This window comes from Psammomys obesus, unplaced genomic scaffold (assembly GCF_907164565.1).
Source record: "Psammomys obesus unplaced genomic scaffold, mPsaObe1.curated_primary_1811, whole genome shotgun sequence".
In the NCBI taxonomy this organism is placed as follows: Eukaryota; Metazoa; Chordata; class Mammalia; order Rodentia; family Muridae; genus Psammomys; species Psammomys obesus.
The window spans coordinates 21,786,153-21,805,233 of record NW_026585894.1 but is presented as its reverse complement, the minus strand read 5'-3'; the positions used below and the strand labels follow the sequence as shown (position 1 = coordinate 21,805,233).

Genomic DNA, 19,081 nt, shown 5'->3' with positions numbered 1-19,081 from the left:
CAAAAGCATAAAAAATATGAATAAAGTAACAAATAATTTTTTATTACATACCAAAGTTTGAAAAACAAAGCAAAAAAGTTTCCCCCTTTTATCAATATATAAAAATAACATGGTTATTTATTTTCTTTCTCCCTTTCTCTCAACAGTGACTGTTTCCATAGCTAACTACCATTTAACAATATAATGTGGTTCCTTTTATATTTTTGCACATTTACATATATATGCCCATTCACCTACAAATGTTTGTTTGATTTTTGATACAGGGTAGTTTAGATATATTCTCACTTGTTTTTTTTTTCCCCCTTCTTGACAAAACTTAGATTTTTTAAAAATCAATTCATTTAGATATTTTCAGTTTTTAAAAGTGTTTTATTTTACTTTTTATTTTATGTGTATGGGTGTTTTGCCTCCATGTATACCTGTGCATTGCTTACATGCAGTTCCCATGGAAGCCACAAAGAGCATTGGATCTCCTTGAGCTGGAGTTACAGATAGTTGTGCACCACCGTGTGGGTGCTAAAAATCAAACCCAGGTCCTCTGGCAGAGCAGCAGTGCTCTTAACTGCTGACCCTGCACTTTTTTACTTTATTATTATTATTATCATTATCATTATTATTATTATTATTATTATTATTATTATTAATTACACTTTATTCATTTTTTATCCCTCCAGAAGCCCCTCCCTCCTCCCCTCCTGACCCCACCCTACCTCCCCTTTCTGCATGCATGCTCCTCCCCACGTCCACTGATAGGGGAGGTCCTCCTCTCCTTCCTTCTGATCTTAATCTGTCAGATCACATCAGGAATGGCTGCATTGTCTTCTTCTGTGGCCTGGTAAGGTTGCTCCCCCCTCAGGGGGAGGTGATCAAAGAGCAGGCCAATCAGTTTATGTCAGAGGCAGTCCCTCTTCCCATCACTATGTAAGCCACCCTGCACTTTTTTTTAAGATTTATTTCTTGATATGTATACAGTGTTCTGCCTGCATGTAGGCCTGCATTCCAGAAGAGGGCATCAAATCTCATTACAGGTGGTTGGGAGCCACCATGTGGTTACTGGGAATTGCACTCAGGACCTCTGGAAGAGCAACCAGTGCTCTTAACCTCTGAGCCATCTCTCCAGCCCAACCCTGCATATTTTTAAATGAAATTGTTATTATTGTTGTTGTTGTTAATGTTATTATTGAATGACATGCATGTAAACAAAAATTCACAAAAGGTAAATATAAAGATGATTCCATTTCCACAAAGTGAACTTATTCCCAACATCTATATGTAGAAAAGTACCACAGACACTTGTTACTAGCCACAACTCATTGTCACAGGTTTTTTATTCATTGCAGTATTGCATATAAAATTCCAAAGTACAAGTGAATTGTAATTTCCCCACAATAATTGTTATTGATATATTCATTTATGTATTTAAAATATTCAAACAATTCTACAATGAACACCTTATCCATATTTCTTTGTCAAGTGTTACTAGAAAGTAAGTTTCTAAAGGAAGAAATTTTCTGTGATGTGTTATATGCTTTTAAAAATACAGTGATGGTTCATCTAAACAGGATGAATAGTTTAAACCCTTGCAGAAGTAAATTATTGTTCTTTCTCCACATATACTCTGTTCTTTGTTATTTACATTTACATCTTGCAAATTGTAGAGAAAATAATATCCTGTGATTTCTAAAATTTGCCTTATTTCTTATTATGTTAAGCATTTTTCATATTTATTGGTCATTCCATGTCTATGTCCTTAATTTGCTATCATATCTTTACTTTCTTTTTTTATTCTTTATTAATTACACTGTATTCACTTTGTATCCCCCTGTGGTTCCCTCCCTCCTCCCATCCCAATCCCTCCCTTCCTCCACCCTCTGCATGCATGCCCCTCCCCAAGTCCACTGATTGGGGGGGGGGTCTTCTTTTCCTTCCTTCTGATCCTAGTCTATTAGGTCTCATCAGGAGTGGCTGCACTGTCTTCTTCTGTGGCCTGGTAACACTGCTTCCCCCTCAGGGGGAGGTAATTAAAGATCAGGCCAATCAGTTCATGTCAGAGATAGTCCTATCCCCAGTCCATCACTGGTTGTGGAGCTTTGTATACAACATGGCTAATCTTTTTGTCATATATGTTTCAAATATTTGGTGAGGCTGTTTTAACTTATCTATGGGTTGCCTCATGCGTGCCTTGGGTGATTTTCTGGTTCTGGTACTGCAGGCTTGAAGAATAATAATTTTACTGACATTTGACAGGTATAAATGCTACCTCCTTTCCATCTCATTTGCCAGTACTTTAGGAGCTCAATTATTCTCAACTTAGATGTGAAATAAAATTTCAGTACAAAGGCAGTAATTTTGAGGTTAAAAAGTATGAGGCAATGTAGTTTTAAATCTGAATGTGAAAAATGGAAATGGATGGGGAATGTTACTTTTGGGATTTAACTGCGGGTGAAAATTGAGAGAGCTGGCACATTTGCATTTGGAAGAAAATAACTAGTGCTGAGTGCTCTGAATCCTTTTTAATGTACTCCTACCTCACTGCTTTCTTCAAAATTATTTTAATTTGTGACAAGGTATGCTTCAAATGCTAAAACTCATAATTTGAAAAAAAGCTCAAAATAGAATACCATTGTATCAAAGTAACTTCTTTGTATATTGGCAACTTTTGCTATCAACTACATGTCAGGAGAGTTCTTTACTAAAACTTCCATTGCCCCACTAGACAGAATACTAGAAAAGTGAATAACTGGTTTAATTTGTAGTGATGCTTTCCCAAATTTAAATGAGTGACTATAAAATATTATAGTTTGAAGGAACTAATGCATTATCCTTGGTATCTTCAACTAAAAACTTCCCTCTACCCCTTTACCTTGTAGTGATACATTATGCCAGGACAAATGTGTTATTAATTACTGAAGAAGATATACATGACTACCACATACAAGAGTTAATACTCAAAATGTGATCTTATCCCCATCTCTTTAGACAGCTAAAGTTGCTGCATCTGACTGGACATTTTTACACTGCTTGCCTAGAAAGCCAGAAGAAGTGGATGATGAGGTGTTTTATTCTCCACGGTCCTTAGTGTTCCCAGAGGCAGAAAATAGAAAGTGGACAATCATGGTAAAGAAGAAGGATGGGGGGTGGGGGTAGAATGGTGAAACATCTATAATTGTGCTTACAACTTGACAATTCATACTTTGGGGTAAGGAATAAGTATCCAAGTTTATCCAACTATACTGATTGCTCTTATGACATCTATTTTTAATTTTAAATTCTATTTTACTTAATTATTTTTGAGTGTTCAGGGAGGGGTGGCATGCACTTAATAAGGTGTGTAACTGGAGGTAGGACGAGGTTTTTGCAGGAGTCAGTTCTTGGCTTTCACCATGTGCGTCCTGGAGGTCAATCTCAGGTCCTCAAATTTTGGGGAAAGTTGTGTGTACCTGCTGAGCCATTTTGTCAGTTTGATGTTTATTTTTGTTCAGAAAGTTCACAAACCAGTGTTTCTTATTAGCATGCATGCATGGTATACTTTAATGAAGTAAAATTGATCCTCTTCCAAATTTATCTACTTTTAATCAAAATTTGTACTGCGATAAGAAGTAGTTACTATTATCTGCCAACTATTATGTGTATAGAGCTCTCAGTGTTTAATCTCTCTGTGTTCACTGAAGCTCCTAATTCAGTGCCTGGTGTAAAATGGTCGTTCAAAAAGATATCACTTCCTTCTTCTCCTCTTTTCCTTTTTTATTCTTTTATTGATGCCTTAACCAAATAAGTTTAGTTCTCTGAGTTTGGCCATTTGGATACATTTGTTTATAATTATAGAGCATTTATAAAATTCATGGCAAACCTATTTCACACATTATTAGCTCCTTTCAGCTGAAGCCATTGGTCATCATCTGATATGCTAAGAATTTTTAACCTTAAGACTGCTTTGCAATATTCACTGGGAAATGTCTATGGAAAACTGAATATACACATGCTATAAGTTAGCCTTTCCATTTTTTAAAGGAATTTAGCCGATCTCAATTATTGCACTAGCAGAGTCTCAATGGCAACAACAGACTCCGTCCTAGGTGACTATATGGAAAGAGGTTCATTAACAGACATTAAAAATATCTTGGAAGGGGGGATATTGGGAATAATTATGTAACATCACATAGCAAGGACATCACAGGCAGGAAAATTACAGCATCCCACTGTGGATGTTTTATAGCCAGTAAAATTACAACTACAACCACCCACAGTCTGGTATCTAGAGCCACTGCAATCAGATGTACTAGCTGAAACAGACACTTCAACCTCATAATGGAACACAAGATTCAATCTTTAAGAGAATGGTTTCCATTGCATGTTGTATATCAAAGACTTGTATATCCAAGTCTTCAGTAGATGTAACTTATGACCATTCCTGTACTTCACAGAAGTCTGGGAAATGTAGTATTAGCTTCTAATCAACATAGTAACGTAGGTTGGGAAGGACTATGTAATAATTATTTATTCATCCATCAGTGAGAATAGGATCATTGTAAACATTAAATAATACATGAAAATTTTGGTATAGTGCCTAATGCATTATCAATATTATCATAGCATCATAATTATTTTCTTCGGGGTTTGATCGGATATAGTAAGCAGAAGGACACTAATTTTGGCTAAAACTGGAATTGCTTTGTTATCTAGGCTAGTCTCTGAGGATTTAGTGTTTATTTCTTTTCTTTCTTTTTTTTTTTTTTTGTTAAGTGAGAGCATAGATTTACTAGCTCTGTGATGGGGCTTGAGAGTTAGCATTTCTAATGAGAACCTAGATAATTCAAGTGCTATTGTCTTTTTGACCATATTTTTGAGTATTAAAGATCTAGATGAAGAAATTAGAAAATGAAAAGTCTCCAACATTCACCTTAGGAAAAGACATAGTAAAATTTCCCCTCACACTCTATTTTTTTTTCCTAGCGTGTAACTGGAGTTCTGAAAATGATCCAAGTAAATCTTTTCAGAAGGTTGTAGAAATACTAGGGGAAAAGCTTTAAAAAATCTGAAATCTCCTGTGTCAGTGAGTTCTAGGCTCTTCTCCACTTTTTCCTCTAACTGATTTAGTGTGTCTGGTTTTATGTTGATATCTTTGAACCACTTGGACTTGTGCAGGGTGATAAATATGGATCTATTTAAATTTTTCTACATGTGGACATCCAGTTGTATCAGCACCATTTGTTAAAGACGGTGTCTTTTTTCCATTGAATGGTTTGGGCTTCTTTGTCAAAAATCAAGTATGTATAGATACTACTTGATTTTTGTGTTAGTTTATTTCTGGATGTTCTATTCAGTTCCTTTGATCCACCATTCTGTTTCTCTGCCAATATCATGCAGTTTTTATTACTATTGCTCTGTAGTACAGCTTGAGATCAGGGATGGAGATACCTCCAGATGATCTGTTGTTGTACAGGATCGTTTTGGAAATTCTGAGGTTTTTTGTTTGTCCATATGAAGTTGAGAATTTTTCTTTCAAGGTGTGTAAAGAATTGTATTGGTATTTTGCTGAGAATTGCATTGAATCTGTAGATTGCTTTTGAGGAGACTGCCATTTTCACTATGTTAATCCTACCGATCAATGAGCACAGGAGATCTTTCCATCTTCTGATCAATTTCTTTCTTCAGAGAAATGAAGTTTTTTTCAAACAGGTCTTCACTTGCTTGATTAGAGTCACACCAAGGAACTTTATGTTATTAGTGGCTATTGTGAAGGGTGTTGTTTCCCTAATTTCTTTCTCAGCCCTTTTGTCTTTGATATACATGAGGGCTTCTGATTTTTTTTTTTTTTAGTTAATTTTGTAGCCAGCCACTTTGCTGAAGGTATTTATCAGCTGGAGGAGTTCTCTGGTTGAATTTTTGGGGTTGCTCAAGTATTCTATCATATCATCTGCAAATAGTGATACTTTTACTTCTTCTTTTCCAAATTGTATCCCCTTGATCTCCTTTAGTTGTCTTACTGCTCTAGGTAGGACTTCAAGCACTGTGTTGAAGAGATACGGAGGGCTAATATCTAGAATATATAAAGAACTAAAGAAGTTAAAAAGCAACAAATCAAGTAATCCAATTAAAAATGGGGTATGGAGCTAAACAGAGAATTCTCTGTACAAGAATATTGAATGGCCGAGAAACACTTAAAGAAATGCTCAATATCCTTATTCATCAGGGAGCTACAAATCAAAACGACCCTGAGATGTCATCTTACACCCATCAGAATGGTTAAGATCAAAAACTCAAGTGACAATACATGCTGGAGAGGATATGGAGAAAGGGGAACCCCCCTCCATTTCTGATGGGAATGTAAACTTGTACAATCACTTTGGAAATCAATCTGGTGCTTTCTCAGAAAATTAGGAATAGTACTTCCTCAAGATACAGCTATACCAACTCTAGACATACATCCAAAATATGCTCAAGTGCACAAGGACATTTGCTCAACCATGTTTGTAACAGCTTTATTCATGATAGCCAGAACTTGAAAACAACCCAGATGTCCCTCAGCGGAGGAATGGATACAGAAGTAGTGGTACATTTATACAATGTAATACTACTCAGCAATTAAAAACAAAGAAATCATGAAATTTGCACGCAAATGGTAGGATCTAGAAAAGATCATTGTGAGTGAGGTATCCCAGAAGCAGAAATACACACATGGTATATACTCACATATGAGTGGATATTAGACATATAATATAGGATTAACATACTAAAATCTATACACCTAAAGAAGCTAATTATGAAGGAAGACCCTGGGTAAGATTATCAGTCTTCACTTAGAAAGGCAAAAGGGATGGACATCAGAATATGGAGAAAACAGGAAACAGGAAAGGAGCCTACCACAGAGGGCCTCTGAAAGACTCTACCTAGCAGTAAATCAAAGCAGATGTTGAGACACATAACCAAACTTTAGGCAGTGTGTAGGGAATCATATGAAAGAAGGAGGAATTAGTAAGACCTAGAGAGGACAGGAGCTTCACAAGGAGAGCAAGAGAACCAAAAAATCTGAGCCCAGGGGTCTTTTCTGAGACTGATACTCCAACCAAGGTCCATTCATGGACATAAAATAGAACACTTGCTCAGATGTAGCCCATGGCAGCTCATTCTCAAAATGGGTACCATAGTAAGGGGAACAGGGCCTGTCTATGATATGAACTCAGTGGCTGGCTTTTTGACCTACCCACCCCCGAGGGAGGAGTAGCTTTGCAAGGCCCCAGAGGAGGATATTGCAGCCAGTCTTGATGAGACCTGATAAACCAGGATCAAATGAAGGGGGAGGAGGACCTCCCCTATCAGTGGACTTGGAGAGGGGCATGGGAGCAGATGAGGAAGTGAGAGTGGGATTGGGAGGGAATGAGGGAGGGTGCTACAGCTGGGATACAAAACGAATAAAATGTAATTAATGTAAAAGCTTAAAATTAAAAACTAAATAAGCTAGAGAAAAACAAAACAAAATCTAAAATCTCAAACATGGAGATGGTCTATTTCTGAAATTTTTAAGCATATTATACAAACATGTTTAAGTTCTTTTTATTTTCAAACTTAACTGTATAATGTATTGTTGTGGTTAAAATGTTTACAGAAACATACTTTCACACAGTGAACTTTTCTAGCCCATGATATCCATCTAGATCTTATGTTTTCTCACCATCACCATTGCTAGAGAATACTCTTATTAGAAAAAGATTTATCTTAATAAAATCTAGAAGGTAGGGCCATGTTAAAATGAATGTAGAGAGTCTAAGAATGCTGAACTGGCTGTGAAGAAACACCTTCTACCAAACTGCTTCAATACCAACCATCTGTGTCATCTTGGATAAATTGTCCCAATCTTCTCACCCGTAAAATTAGCACAATGAGTCAGAGATTACAAATGAGGGTTGATTTTAATTGGGTCACGAGTGTCATCAATAGGCTACTTTGTGAGTCTCTCTTTGGTGTAGAACAGAAAGAGGGGCAAAACAGATTAATATTCTTGACATGAACACTGAAAAAGTGGCAGTAGATGGCTGGACTCATTGTCCCTGTGCTGGATAATTTGGAGGTCCCTTAAAGTTCAGTTCACTTTAGCCACATGATTTGTGCTTCTAAATGTTTCCAGATTCTCTGCCAGGCCCTGAGGAATTTAAAATGAAAACACAAAAGAATAATATGAAACCCTCACGTAGTCTGTTACAATTTCTAAGTGCAGAATATTTTCAACCAAGGTGAGACCTTGGAGGTCATCTAGACTGCATTCCTGTTTTATAGGCAATAAAATTATTCTGTGCTTATTCCAAATGACCTTTAGATTCAGAACCACTGTGATTTTGTGTGTGTGTGTGGTATCCTCTAAATTGACAATATCCTACAATTGTTCTACCTATCCAGGAGTCACATAGATACACATAGATAATTAAAATTTATAAAACACATATTTAGGGCATGTTGCAAGCACTCACTCTTCTAGGCATAGTTTCAGAACATCACAGACAAGGCCATTGTACTTAAGAATGATCATTCTCTTTCATTTCAGTGTAAGGACAAGTAAACAAAAATACTGGGTGTTGCTTTTAAACGATAAAATTTTAAAGTGGTTAAAAGGATGCTGGAGAGTGGATAGCCTATGGAGACGTTGGTAAAGTAGGACATTCATAAAAAAGACCCAGGGAGGACATTCTAGGATAAAAACATTTAATAAATTAAACTATTTAAGCTCTTGGGGGGAGGGTTACAGGTCAGCATCTTGGGTTTTATTGCTCATAAATATACAACATGTCAAGTTTATTTTCACAAAACAAAACAAAAACTTAGAAATGGACAGTTTTGCCAAAAACAGTAAAATTAAAAATTACACTTACATAGAGATGTCATCTAAATGATGCATTTTAAACTATAAGTATGTTCTAAATAGTGTGTGGAATATACTTATATTAAAATTTTTATTGTTTATTGGAAATTGCAAATTAACTAGGCATACTGTATTTTAAATGGCAAATCCTAGCTTGGAGAGGAGTGAATGAATCTGAGTATTGGGAATTGTATTTGCAAAGGTGTTACATATTTATGGACCATCCAGATAACAGTGCTTTTAAGTACAGAATTTTTTTTTTTGAGACAGTGTTTCTCTGTGTAGCTCTGACTATCCTGGTACTCACTCTGTAGACCAGGTTGGCCTCAAACTCAGACATCAGCTTGCCTGTGCCTCCTGAGTGCTGGGATTAAAGGCCTGTGCCACCACCACTTGGCTGAAGTATAGAATTTTTTAAAGAGTCTCTTTAAGTTACTTTAGTACCATGGGTTAAAAAATGTAGACACAGAGGAAAAAAAACAAAAACAAAAAAACTCTACCAGGAATTTTGTAAGTATTGCCTTTTTACCAATCACAGAAAAATACAAAAATCAAACTTTCTGCAGAGGAAAGGGTGCCTTTTGTTTCTATTTTGAAACAAAAGCATCTAAAGACCTGTGCAGTGTGTAGAGAATGCTGTGTTAACAAGACTGTTGGGAATGCACCTGTGGGAACATAATTAATATGGAGGCCTTACAAAGGAACTATAAAAGCACAGTTTTCCTTTGAAGACTTTTCACGGGATAGGAACAGGTTCTACATTCTGGGAGTGATATACATTGTAATACTCACTGCATTCATCTTAGATGTGGAAGTCAGGTAGTGTCTTTCTTCCTTGTATCCTGATTTTAAATGAAGCTGTATAGTAGGAAATCATTCCCTAGAGTAGTGTTGTATGGTACAATTGTCTGCAGTGGTGAAAACACAGTGCTTGTACGGCCTAATACAGTAATCCACCCTTCCTCCCTCTTGTCAAACCATGCCCCTTCCCTGTTCCACTGATAGGGGAGGTCTTCCTCCCCTTCTATCTAACCCTAGCCAATCAGGTCTCATCAGAACTGACTGCATTGTCTTCCTCTGTGGCCTGGTAAGGCTGCCCTTCCACTCAGGAGGATGTGATCAAATAGCCAGCCACTGAGTTGATGTCATAGACAGTCCCTGTTCCTTTACTAGGGAACCTACTTGGAGACTGAGATGCCATGGGCTACACCTGTGCAGGGGTTCTGGGTTATCTCCATGCATGGTACTTGGTTGGAGTATCAGTCTCAGAAAAGACCCTTGGGCTCAGATTTTTTGGTTCTGTTGCTCTCCTTGTGGAGCTCCTGTCCTTTCCAGGTCTTTCTATCTCCCCTTGATTGCATAAGATTCCCTGCACTCTGCCCAAAGTTTGGCTATCAGTCTCAGCATCTTCTTTAATACTCTGCTGGGTAGTCTTTCAGAGGGCCTCTGGGGTAGGCTCCTATATTGTTCCTTGTTTTCAACTTCTTCCAATGTCAATCCCATTTGCCTTTCTGAATGAGGATTGAGCATCTTATCCAGGGTCTTCCTTCATATTTAGCTTCTTTAGGTGTACAGATTTTAGTATGATTATCCTGTATTATATGTCTAATATAATACTTATATATTATATATTAATAAATATAATATATAAATATATTTTAAATATAATTATATATTATATATAATAATATACTTATAAGTGAATATATACTATGTGTGTCTTTCTGCTTCTGGGATACCTCACTCACGATAATCTTTTCTAAATCCCATCATTTGCCTGCAAATTTCATTATTTCCTTGTTTTTAACTGCTGAGTATTATACCATTGTGTAAATGTACCACAATTTCTGTATTCATTCCTTATTTAGGGACATCTGGGTGGTTTCCAGACTCTGGCTATCACAAATAAAGCTGCTACAAATATGGTTGAGCAAAGTTCCTTACTGTATACTTGAGCATATTCTGGATATATGCCTAGAAGGTACCACTATTCCTAATTGTCTGAGAAAGGGCCAGATTGATTTCCAAACTGGCTGAACAAATTTACATTCCCACCTTTCTCCTCACCCTCTCCAGTATGTATTGTTACTTGAGTTTTTCATGTTAGCCATTCTGATAGGTGTGAGGTGAAATCTCAAGGTCATTTTGATTTGCATTTCCCCGATGGCTAAGAATGTTGAGCATTTCTTTAAGTGTTTCTCTGCCATTTGGTTTTCTTCTATTCAGAATTCTCTGCTTAGCAATGTTAGTGCTTAACTTCTCGAGTTATTTATATATTCTGGATCTTAGCCCTCTGTCAGATATAGTGTTGGTGAAGATCCTTTGCCAATCTATAGGCTGTTGTTTTGTTCTGATGACAGTGTCCTTTGCATTCCAGAAGCTTTTCACTTTTATGAGGTTCCATTTGTTGATTGTTGCTATTAGAGCCTGTGCTGTTGGTGTTCTGTTCAGGAAGTTGTTTTCTGTGCCAATGAGTTCAAGGGACTTCTCCACTTTTTCTTCTAACAGGTTTAGTGTGTCTGATTTTATGTTGAGGTCTTTGATCCACTTGGACTTTAGTTTTATGCATGGTGATAAGTATGGATCTATTTTCATTTTTCTACATGTTGATAACCAGTTAAACCAGCACCATTTGTTGAAGATGCTATCTTTTTTCCATTGTATAGTTTTGGCACCTTTGTCAAAAATTGGGTGTCCATAAGTGTGTGGGTTTATTTTGGGTCTTCTATTCAATTCCATTGTTCCACCAGTTGCTTACTATGCCAATACCATGCAGTTTTTATAACTGTTGCTCCAGAAGATCTTTTATTGTAGAGGATTGTTTTAGAGTTTCCGGGTTTTTTGTTTTTCCACATGAAGTTGAGAATTTTCCTTTCAAGGTCTGTAAAGAATTGTATTAGTAATTGCATTGAATCTGTAGATTGGTTTTGGTAAGATGGCCATTTTTACTATGTTAATCCTGCCAATCCATGAGCATGGGAGATCTTTCCATCTTCTGATATCTGCTTCTATTTCTTTCTTCTGAGATTTGAAGTTTCTTTCATACAAGTCTTTTGACTTGCTTGGTTAGAGTTACACCAAGGTACTTTATGTGCTTTGTGGCTATTGTGAAGGGTGTTGTTTCCCTAATTTCTTTCTAAGCCCATTGGTCTTTGTATACAGGAGGGCTACTGATTGTGTGTGTGTGTGTGTGTGTGTGTGTGTGTGTGTGTGTTAATTTTTTTATCCAGCCACTTTGTTGAAGGTGTTTATCATCTGTAGGAGTTCCCTGGTAGAATTTTTGGGTCATTCATGTATGCTATTATATCATCTGTAAATAGTGATACTTTGACTTCTTTCTTTCTGATTTGAATCCCCTGATCTCCTTTAATTGTCTAATTGCAATAACAAGGACTTCAAGAACTATGTTGAAGAGATATGAAGAGAGTGTGCAGCCTTGCTGGTCCATGGTTTGTGTGGGATTGATTTAAGTTTCTCTCCAATTAGTTTGATGTTGGCTCTAGTCTTGCTGTATATCGCCTTTTCTATGTTTAGGTAAGTGCTGTATATCCCTGATCTCTCCTGGACTTTAAACACAAACAAGAGTTGGATTATATTATATAAATGCTTTTTCAGCATCTGAGGAGATTATCATGTGTTTTTTTTTTCTTTCAGTTTGTTTATATGGTGGATTAGATTGATAGATTTCCATATATTAAACCCTCCCTTGCATACATGGTCATAGTGGATGATATCTTTGATGTGTTCTTGGATTCGGTTTGAGAATACTTTGTTGATAATTTTTGCATCAATGTTCATAAGAGAGCTTGGCCTGAAATTCTCTTTCTTTGTTGGGTCTTTGTGAGGTTTAGGTATCAAGGTGACTGTGGCTTCAATGAGTTTGGTAATGCTCCTTCTGTTTCAATTTTGTGGAATAGTTTGAAGAGTATTGCTGTTAGCTCTTTTTTTGAAGAATTGGTAGAATTCTGTGCAGAGACCATCTGGCCCTGGACTTTTTTTTTCAGATGGGAGACTTTTTAAATTTTTATTTTTTATTTTTGTATTAATTAGAGAATATTTATTTTTCCCGTCTGCAGCCCCCTCCTTCATTCTCTCTTAATCCCACTCTCCCTCTGTCCTCTCCTCCCATGCTCTTCTGCAAGTCTACTCACTGATAGGGGAGGACCTCCTCCCCTTCCATTTGAACCTAGCTTATCAGGTCTCATCAGTACTGGCTGCATTGTCTTCTTCTGTGGTCTGGCAAGGCTGCTACCCCCTCAGGGGGAAGTGATCAAAGAACCAGCCACTAGTTCATGTCAGAGACAGCCCCTGTTCCCCTTACTAGGATACCCACTTGGAGACTGAGCTGCAATGCACTCCATCAGAGCAGGGGTTCTAGGTTATATCCATGCATGGTCCTTGGTTGGAATATCAATCTCAAAAAAGACCCCGGGGCCCAGACTTTTTGTTCTGTTGCTCTCCTTGTGGAGCTCCTGTCCTCTCCAGGTCTTTCTATCTCTCACTTGTTTCCTAAGATTCCCTGCACTCTGCGCAAAGTTTGGTTGTGAGTCTCAGCATCTGCTTTGATATACTGCTGGGCAAAGTCTTTCAGTGGCCCTCCATGGTAGGTTTCTGTCCTGTTTTCTGTTTTCTACTTCTTCCAATGTACATTCCATTTGTCTTTCTGAGTGAGGATTGATCATCTTACCCAGGATCCTCCTTCTTGCTTAGGTTCTTTAGGTGTACAGATTTTAGTATGTTTTTCCTATATTATATGTCTAATATTTATTTATAATTGAGTATATACTGTCCTTCTGCTTCCATGATACTTCACTCAGGACAGTCTTTTCTAGATCCCACCATTTGCCAGCAAATTTCAGGATTTACTTGTTTTTAATTGTTGAGTAATATTCCACTGTGTAAATAAATGTTCCACAAAAGATACAGATGGGAGACTTTTGATGGCAGCTTTTATTTTTTTTTAGGGAGTATAGGACTATTTAAATTTTTTTTACCTCGTCTTGATTCAGCTTTGGTAAGTGAAATTGATCAAGAAAATTGTCCATTTCATTTAGATTTTCAAATTTTGTGGTTCAGAGGATTTTGAAGTAAGACCTAATGATTGTTTGAATTTTCTCAGTGTCTGTTGTTATTTCCCACTTTTCATTTCTGACTTTGTTGGTTTGGATAGTGTCTTTCTGCCTTTTAGTTAGTTTGGTTAAGGGTTTGTCTATCTTGTTAATTTTCTCAAAGGACCAACCCTTGGTTTCATTGATTCTTTAATTGTTTTTTCTGTTTCTAGTTCATTGATTTCACCCTTGATTTTGATTATTTACAGCTGTCTACTCCTCTTGGGTGTGTCTGATTCTTTTTTTCTAGGACTTTTAGGTGAGCCAATAAGTTGCTTTAATAAGATGTTTCGAATTTCCTCTTGAAGAAACTTAGTGCCACGAACTTTCCTCTTTCCTTGTTTTGATTGTGTCCCATAAGTTTGGGCATGTTGTGCCTTCATTTCATTGAACTCTAGGAAGACTTTAATTTCTTTCTTTATTTCATCCCTGACTCAGCTGTCATTGAGTAGTGAGTTGTTCAGTTGCCATGTATGCATAGGCTTTTTGCTATTTCTGTTGTTGTTGAGGTCCAGCTTTAGTCCATGATGTTCAGATAGGATACAAGAAATTGAAATAATCTTCTTTTGTCTGTTGAGGCTTGCTTTGTGACCAGCTATATGGTTTAATTTGGAGAAGGTTTCATGTGGTACTGAGAAGAAGGTAAATTCTTTTTTTGTTTGGGTGAAAAGTTCTGTTAGGTCCATTTGATTCATGACATCTGTTAGAATCATTGTTTCTTTGTTTAATTTCTGTTTTTTGACCTGTTCTTTGTTGAGAGTGGGGTGATGAATTATTCCAATATTAATGTGTGGGGATCTATGCGGTTTAGCTTTTATTAATGTTTCTTTTACAACTATGGATGCCCTTTTGTTTGGGGCATAGATGTTCAGAATTGTGATGTCTTCTTTGTGGAATTTTCCTTTGATGAACTTGAAGTGACCTTCCCCACTTCTTCTGATTAATTTTGGTTGAAAGTCTATTTTATTAGATATCACAATGTCCACTCATCCTTGCTTCTTGGATCCATTTATTTGGAAATTCATCTTCCAGCCCTTTACTCTCAGGTAATATCTATCTATCTTTGTTACCTTGATGTCTTTCTTTTATGCAACAGATTGTTGGGTCTTGTTTATGCATCCATTCTGTTAGTCTGTCTCTTCTTATTGGAGAGTTGAGTCCATTGATGTCGAGAGAGATTAATCACCAGTGACTGTTAGATCCTTTGATTTTGATGTGGGTAGTGGTAGTGTGTTTGTGTGCTTGGCTACTTTTAGTTTTTCTGTAGTGGTGTTATTTATTTCTTGTGTTTTTCTGAATGTAGTTAGCTTTCTTGGGTTGTATTTTTCTTTCTAGTATCTTTTGTAATGCTGGATTTGTGTGTGTGGGTATTGTTTTAATTTGTTTTTGTCGCTGAATATCTTGTTTTCTCCATCTATGATAATTGAGAGTTTTGCTGGTTATAGTAGCCTGGACTGACATCTGTGTTCTCTTAGGGTCGCCATGATATGAAACCCTTCTGGCTTTCATAGTCTCTGTTGAGAAATCAGGTGTAATTCTGATTGGTTTGACATTCTACTTTACTTGCCTTGTTTTCTCTTGCAGCTTTTTTATTTTTTCTTTGTTCTGTATACTTACTGTTCTTTTTATTACGTGGAGGGAGGATTCTCTTTTCTGGTCTGATTTATTAGGTGTTCTGTAGGCCTCTTATATGCTTATAGGCCTCTCCTTTAAATTGGGGAAATTGTCTTCTATGATTTTGTTAAAAATATTTTCTGCATCTTTGAGATGGTAATCTTCTTTTTTCCCCTATTCCTATTATTCTTCGGTTTTGTCTTTTCATGTTGTCTTAGGTTAGGTTTCTTGGATAGTTTGTGTCAAGAATTTTTTAGATTTAATATTTTTGACAGATACATCAATTTCTTCCATTGTATCTTCCACACCTGAGATTCTTTCTTCTGTCTCTTGTAGTCTGTTGGTTATGCTTACCTCTGTACATCCTGATTTCTTCCCTAAGTTCTTCCTGTCCATAATTTCCTCCATTTGTGTTTTAATTTTTCCACTTCTGTCTTCAGATCTTGAACAGTTTTGTTGATTTCCTTCTCCTGTCTGACTATATTTTCCTGTTTTTCCTTCAATTCCTTCACCTGTTTGTTTGAATAACCCTCTTTTTCTTTTATTTCTTTCAGTGATTTAATTACTTCCTCTCTAAAGCAAACAAATTCTTTAGCTGCCTTTTCCTGTATTTCTTTATGGATGGCCATAATCTGACTTTATCTCCCTCTATTTCTTTATGCATTTTATTTGTTTCTTCTAGTATCCTCTTTATAAGCATAGACGTAAGGTCATCTTCTTGAACTTCACTTATAATAGGGTATGCAGGGCTACTTGCCTCTGGATAATTGGGTTCTGGAGATAGCAAATTGTGTTGCCTTTAGTTGGTTGTGCTCTTATGCTGGCCTCTACCCATCTGGTTGTCTCGGGTGTTGGCTGTTAGTATCTGGTGCCAGCTGGAATCCTAGGGTGGGGAGAATCCCCTTGGCAGGAAGATGGTTTTTCCTGAAGGAGGTTTCCTCAGCTTTTTTGGTATGGTCACCCATTGGCCAGTGTTTCTCAGGAATTGCCACAGCTGACCTCAGGCATATGGACCTGTGTGGTGGCTGTTGTCGTTGGAGAAGTCCTGGAGACAGCTGCCCTGCTACTGGGTTTCTTGCTCTGAATTTAGTGAGCTGCTGCTGCTGTTTTTACACTGTGTTTGCTAGGCACAGCTCTCTTGAAGAACCAGGGAGCCCCACGTTTTGGTCAGGTTTGCTAGAGATACTGATTGTGCCTTGGATCTGTACCTGGGGACTGATTCTGTGGATAACAGGCTTCTCTAGGTCCGAGGTTGGAGTTCTGTGCCCCAGTTCCCAAGTGGTAATAACTGGCAGGTGATCAAAGCACTCATGCCTAAGGTGGGAGACTAAAATCTGGTACCTGCAGGAACCCAGAAACTTTTCCAAAACTTGATGTCCTGAGGTCAGACCTGATGTTCCTCCACAGTGGGGTTTCCTCCAGAAAGGGAGACCCAATCTGTGATGTTTTGGGGTCCACATTCAGTCTGAGATGGTGATTAGAGCAAGCAGGAGCAAGGGGATGGCTCCTCACTGTCGACTAGGCAGCTGCAGGAATCCCAGAACACTTCCCGAGAAATTTGAGGGGAGGTAGGGGTTCGGCTGAGTGCCCTGAGGTCAAACCTGATCCTCTCGACAGGGAAACCCAGTCTCTGGTGCTCTGGGGCCCACAGTTCTATCTGGGATGGTGAGTGGAGGGGAGAAAGGCAGGTCTCTGGGCTGGCAGCTGAATGCCTGCCTGAGCCTAGGGACCTATCCAGGGATTGTCTGGGTGGCCTGAGGATTGGTCCCGATTGCTTCTTTCACTGTGGGATTTTCACTCGACTGTAAAACCCAGTCTCTGGTGTTGTGTGGTCCACAATTCAGTCTAGTAAAATGATCAGATCATGCAGGTATGTCGCTCTGGCCTGGCCACAGAGTGTCTGTAGGAATTCTTCCGGGGTTTAGCTGGGTGACCTGATTGCTTACCACAAAGTGGGGTTTCCTCTCACCTAGGAAATACAATCACTGTTTTTTTAAGGGCCAGAGTTTTGTCTGTTAGTTGCTGTGCAGTCACTGCTATCCTGCTCCACAGACACAGTGTCCTCCTGACTCTGCCATCTTGGATCCTCCTTCTCATAACATTTCTACTGTCCCTACTTGGATATGAAGAAGAGTAAAAGTAATAATAATTATTTGTGGTTGACAAACCAAGACAAAGTTACACTCTTGTTTGTAAAGCTAAATCTCATTTCTATCGAACAAAAATTCAAAGAGCAGGCATTATTCATTAGCTTCAATAGTTTGCATTCGTTACTTACATATGGCTTCTCCCATATAGGTTCCAAGTGGTTAAACTACAGAGTAAATAAGCAGTACCGAGATAGGAGGAATTATATTACTTTAAAACTGGCCAATACCCATGCTCCAAATAATGTCTGGAAAACCCAATCATTGCAAGCACCATGGCATTACATTTCAAGTCTCTGACCTGGAATGAGTCTTAAGTAAACATGGTGTTTAAGCAAACACACACACACAGACACACACACACGTGTGTGTGTGTGTGTGTGTCTGTGTGTCTGTGTCTGTGTGATCCCTCAGGACCTTCTTTTAGCTAAACAAAAATAAATATATTAGTTGAGACTTGTTGCCGTATCATTTCCATGGGAAAACACATTTTAATTGTAAGCCTAAAAAGCTGAAAACTAAGTCTCTTCTTTTAGGTCCTAAGGGAGAGTGTTGTTAATGTTTATAAATTTATTTCTCTTTCTTCTATCATCCTAGGCTGTCATGGTATCCCTTCTAACAGACTACTCACCTATGCTCCAGAAGCCAAAGTTTTGATGCTGCATTGTGTCAAGAGAAAAAAAAATCCTTGAAGCTCTTTAAAACAGAATAAGTCAGTTTATGGGGGAAAGAGAAGAATTTAAAATTGTAAACAAATCCCTAGTACATGGTATGAGTAACATCTGTTATTGCTTTGCAATTGTGAGACTTTTTTTTTTGAGAATAACATTTTACTTCACACAAATACGTTGTACAACATAGAACTTCAAGGTGCTTTATTATCCTGCTTGACTTGGTTTAAACAATCTCTTTAATTCACAACTTCTGAATTGCATTTGGGTCTCATATTAGTGTCACACATATTTTCTTTTTCTAAACACTAAACACTATGCTTATTGCATAATGTCTATATCATTAAATGTAACCTATGCTTATTGCCTTATTAAATGATCATCCGTGTTCATTTATAAATAAACATTTGCCAGTCAAATAACATTTGCTATTAAGTCTGTAGCCTATGTTCATGGCCCTTAAGAACATAAGGAAATCAAATGACATACATCCTGCAAATGGGTACATTTTCAGGCCAATGAGGAAGAAAGGCAGTCACAGAGAGATCATGTAGTCTTTTACAAATAACAACTTGCTCATACTGAAGTATTTTCCCAAACATCTGTGGAAAGATGGGAGTCCTTCAAGAGCATACATCTTTGTACATACTGACTATTTCATGTTGCAAGTGGAAAGAAGCTCTATTA

At 37.5% G+C, this 19,081-nt stretch overlaps 1 protein-coding gene across 1 annotated transcript in view; it reads left to right on the top strand.

Annotated features, from left to right (window-relative positions):
* Window positions 1–18,818, top strand: part of Otc (ornithine transcarbamylase) — a 79,159-nt gene extending 60,341 nt beyond the window's left edge. The window contains exons 9-10 of the mRNA XM_055599531.1: window positions 2,980–3,117; window positions 18,321–18,818. Of these exons, the coding sequence (XP_055455506.1) occupies window positions 2,980–3,117; window positions 18,321–18,380 (198 nt within the window). The 3' untranslated portion in view covers window positions 18,381–18,818. The remainder of the gene's footprint in view (window positions 1–2,979; window positions 3,118–18,320) is intronic.
* Window positions 18,819–19,081: the final 263 nt, after the last annotated feature.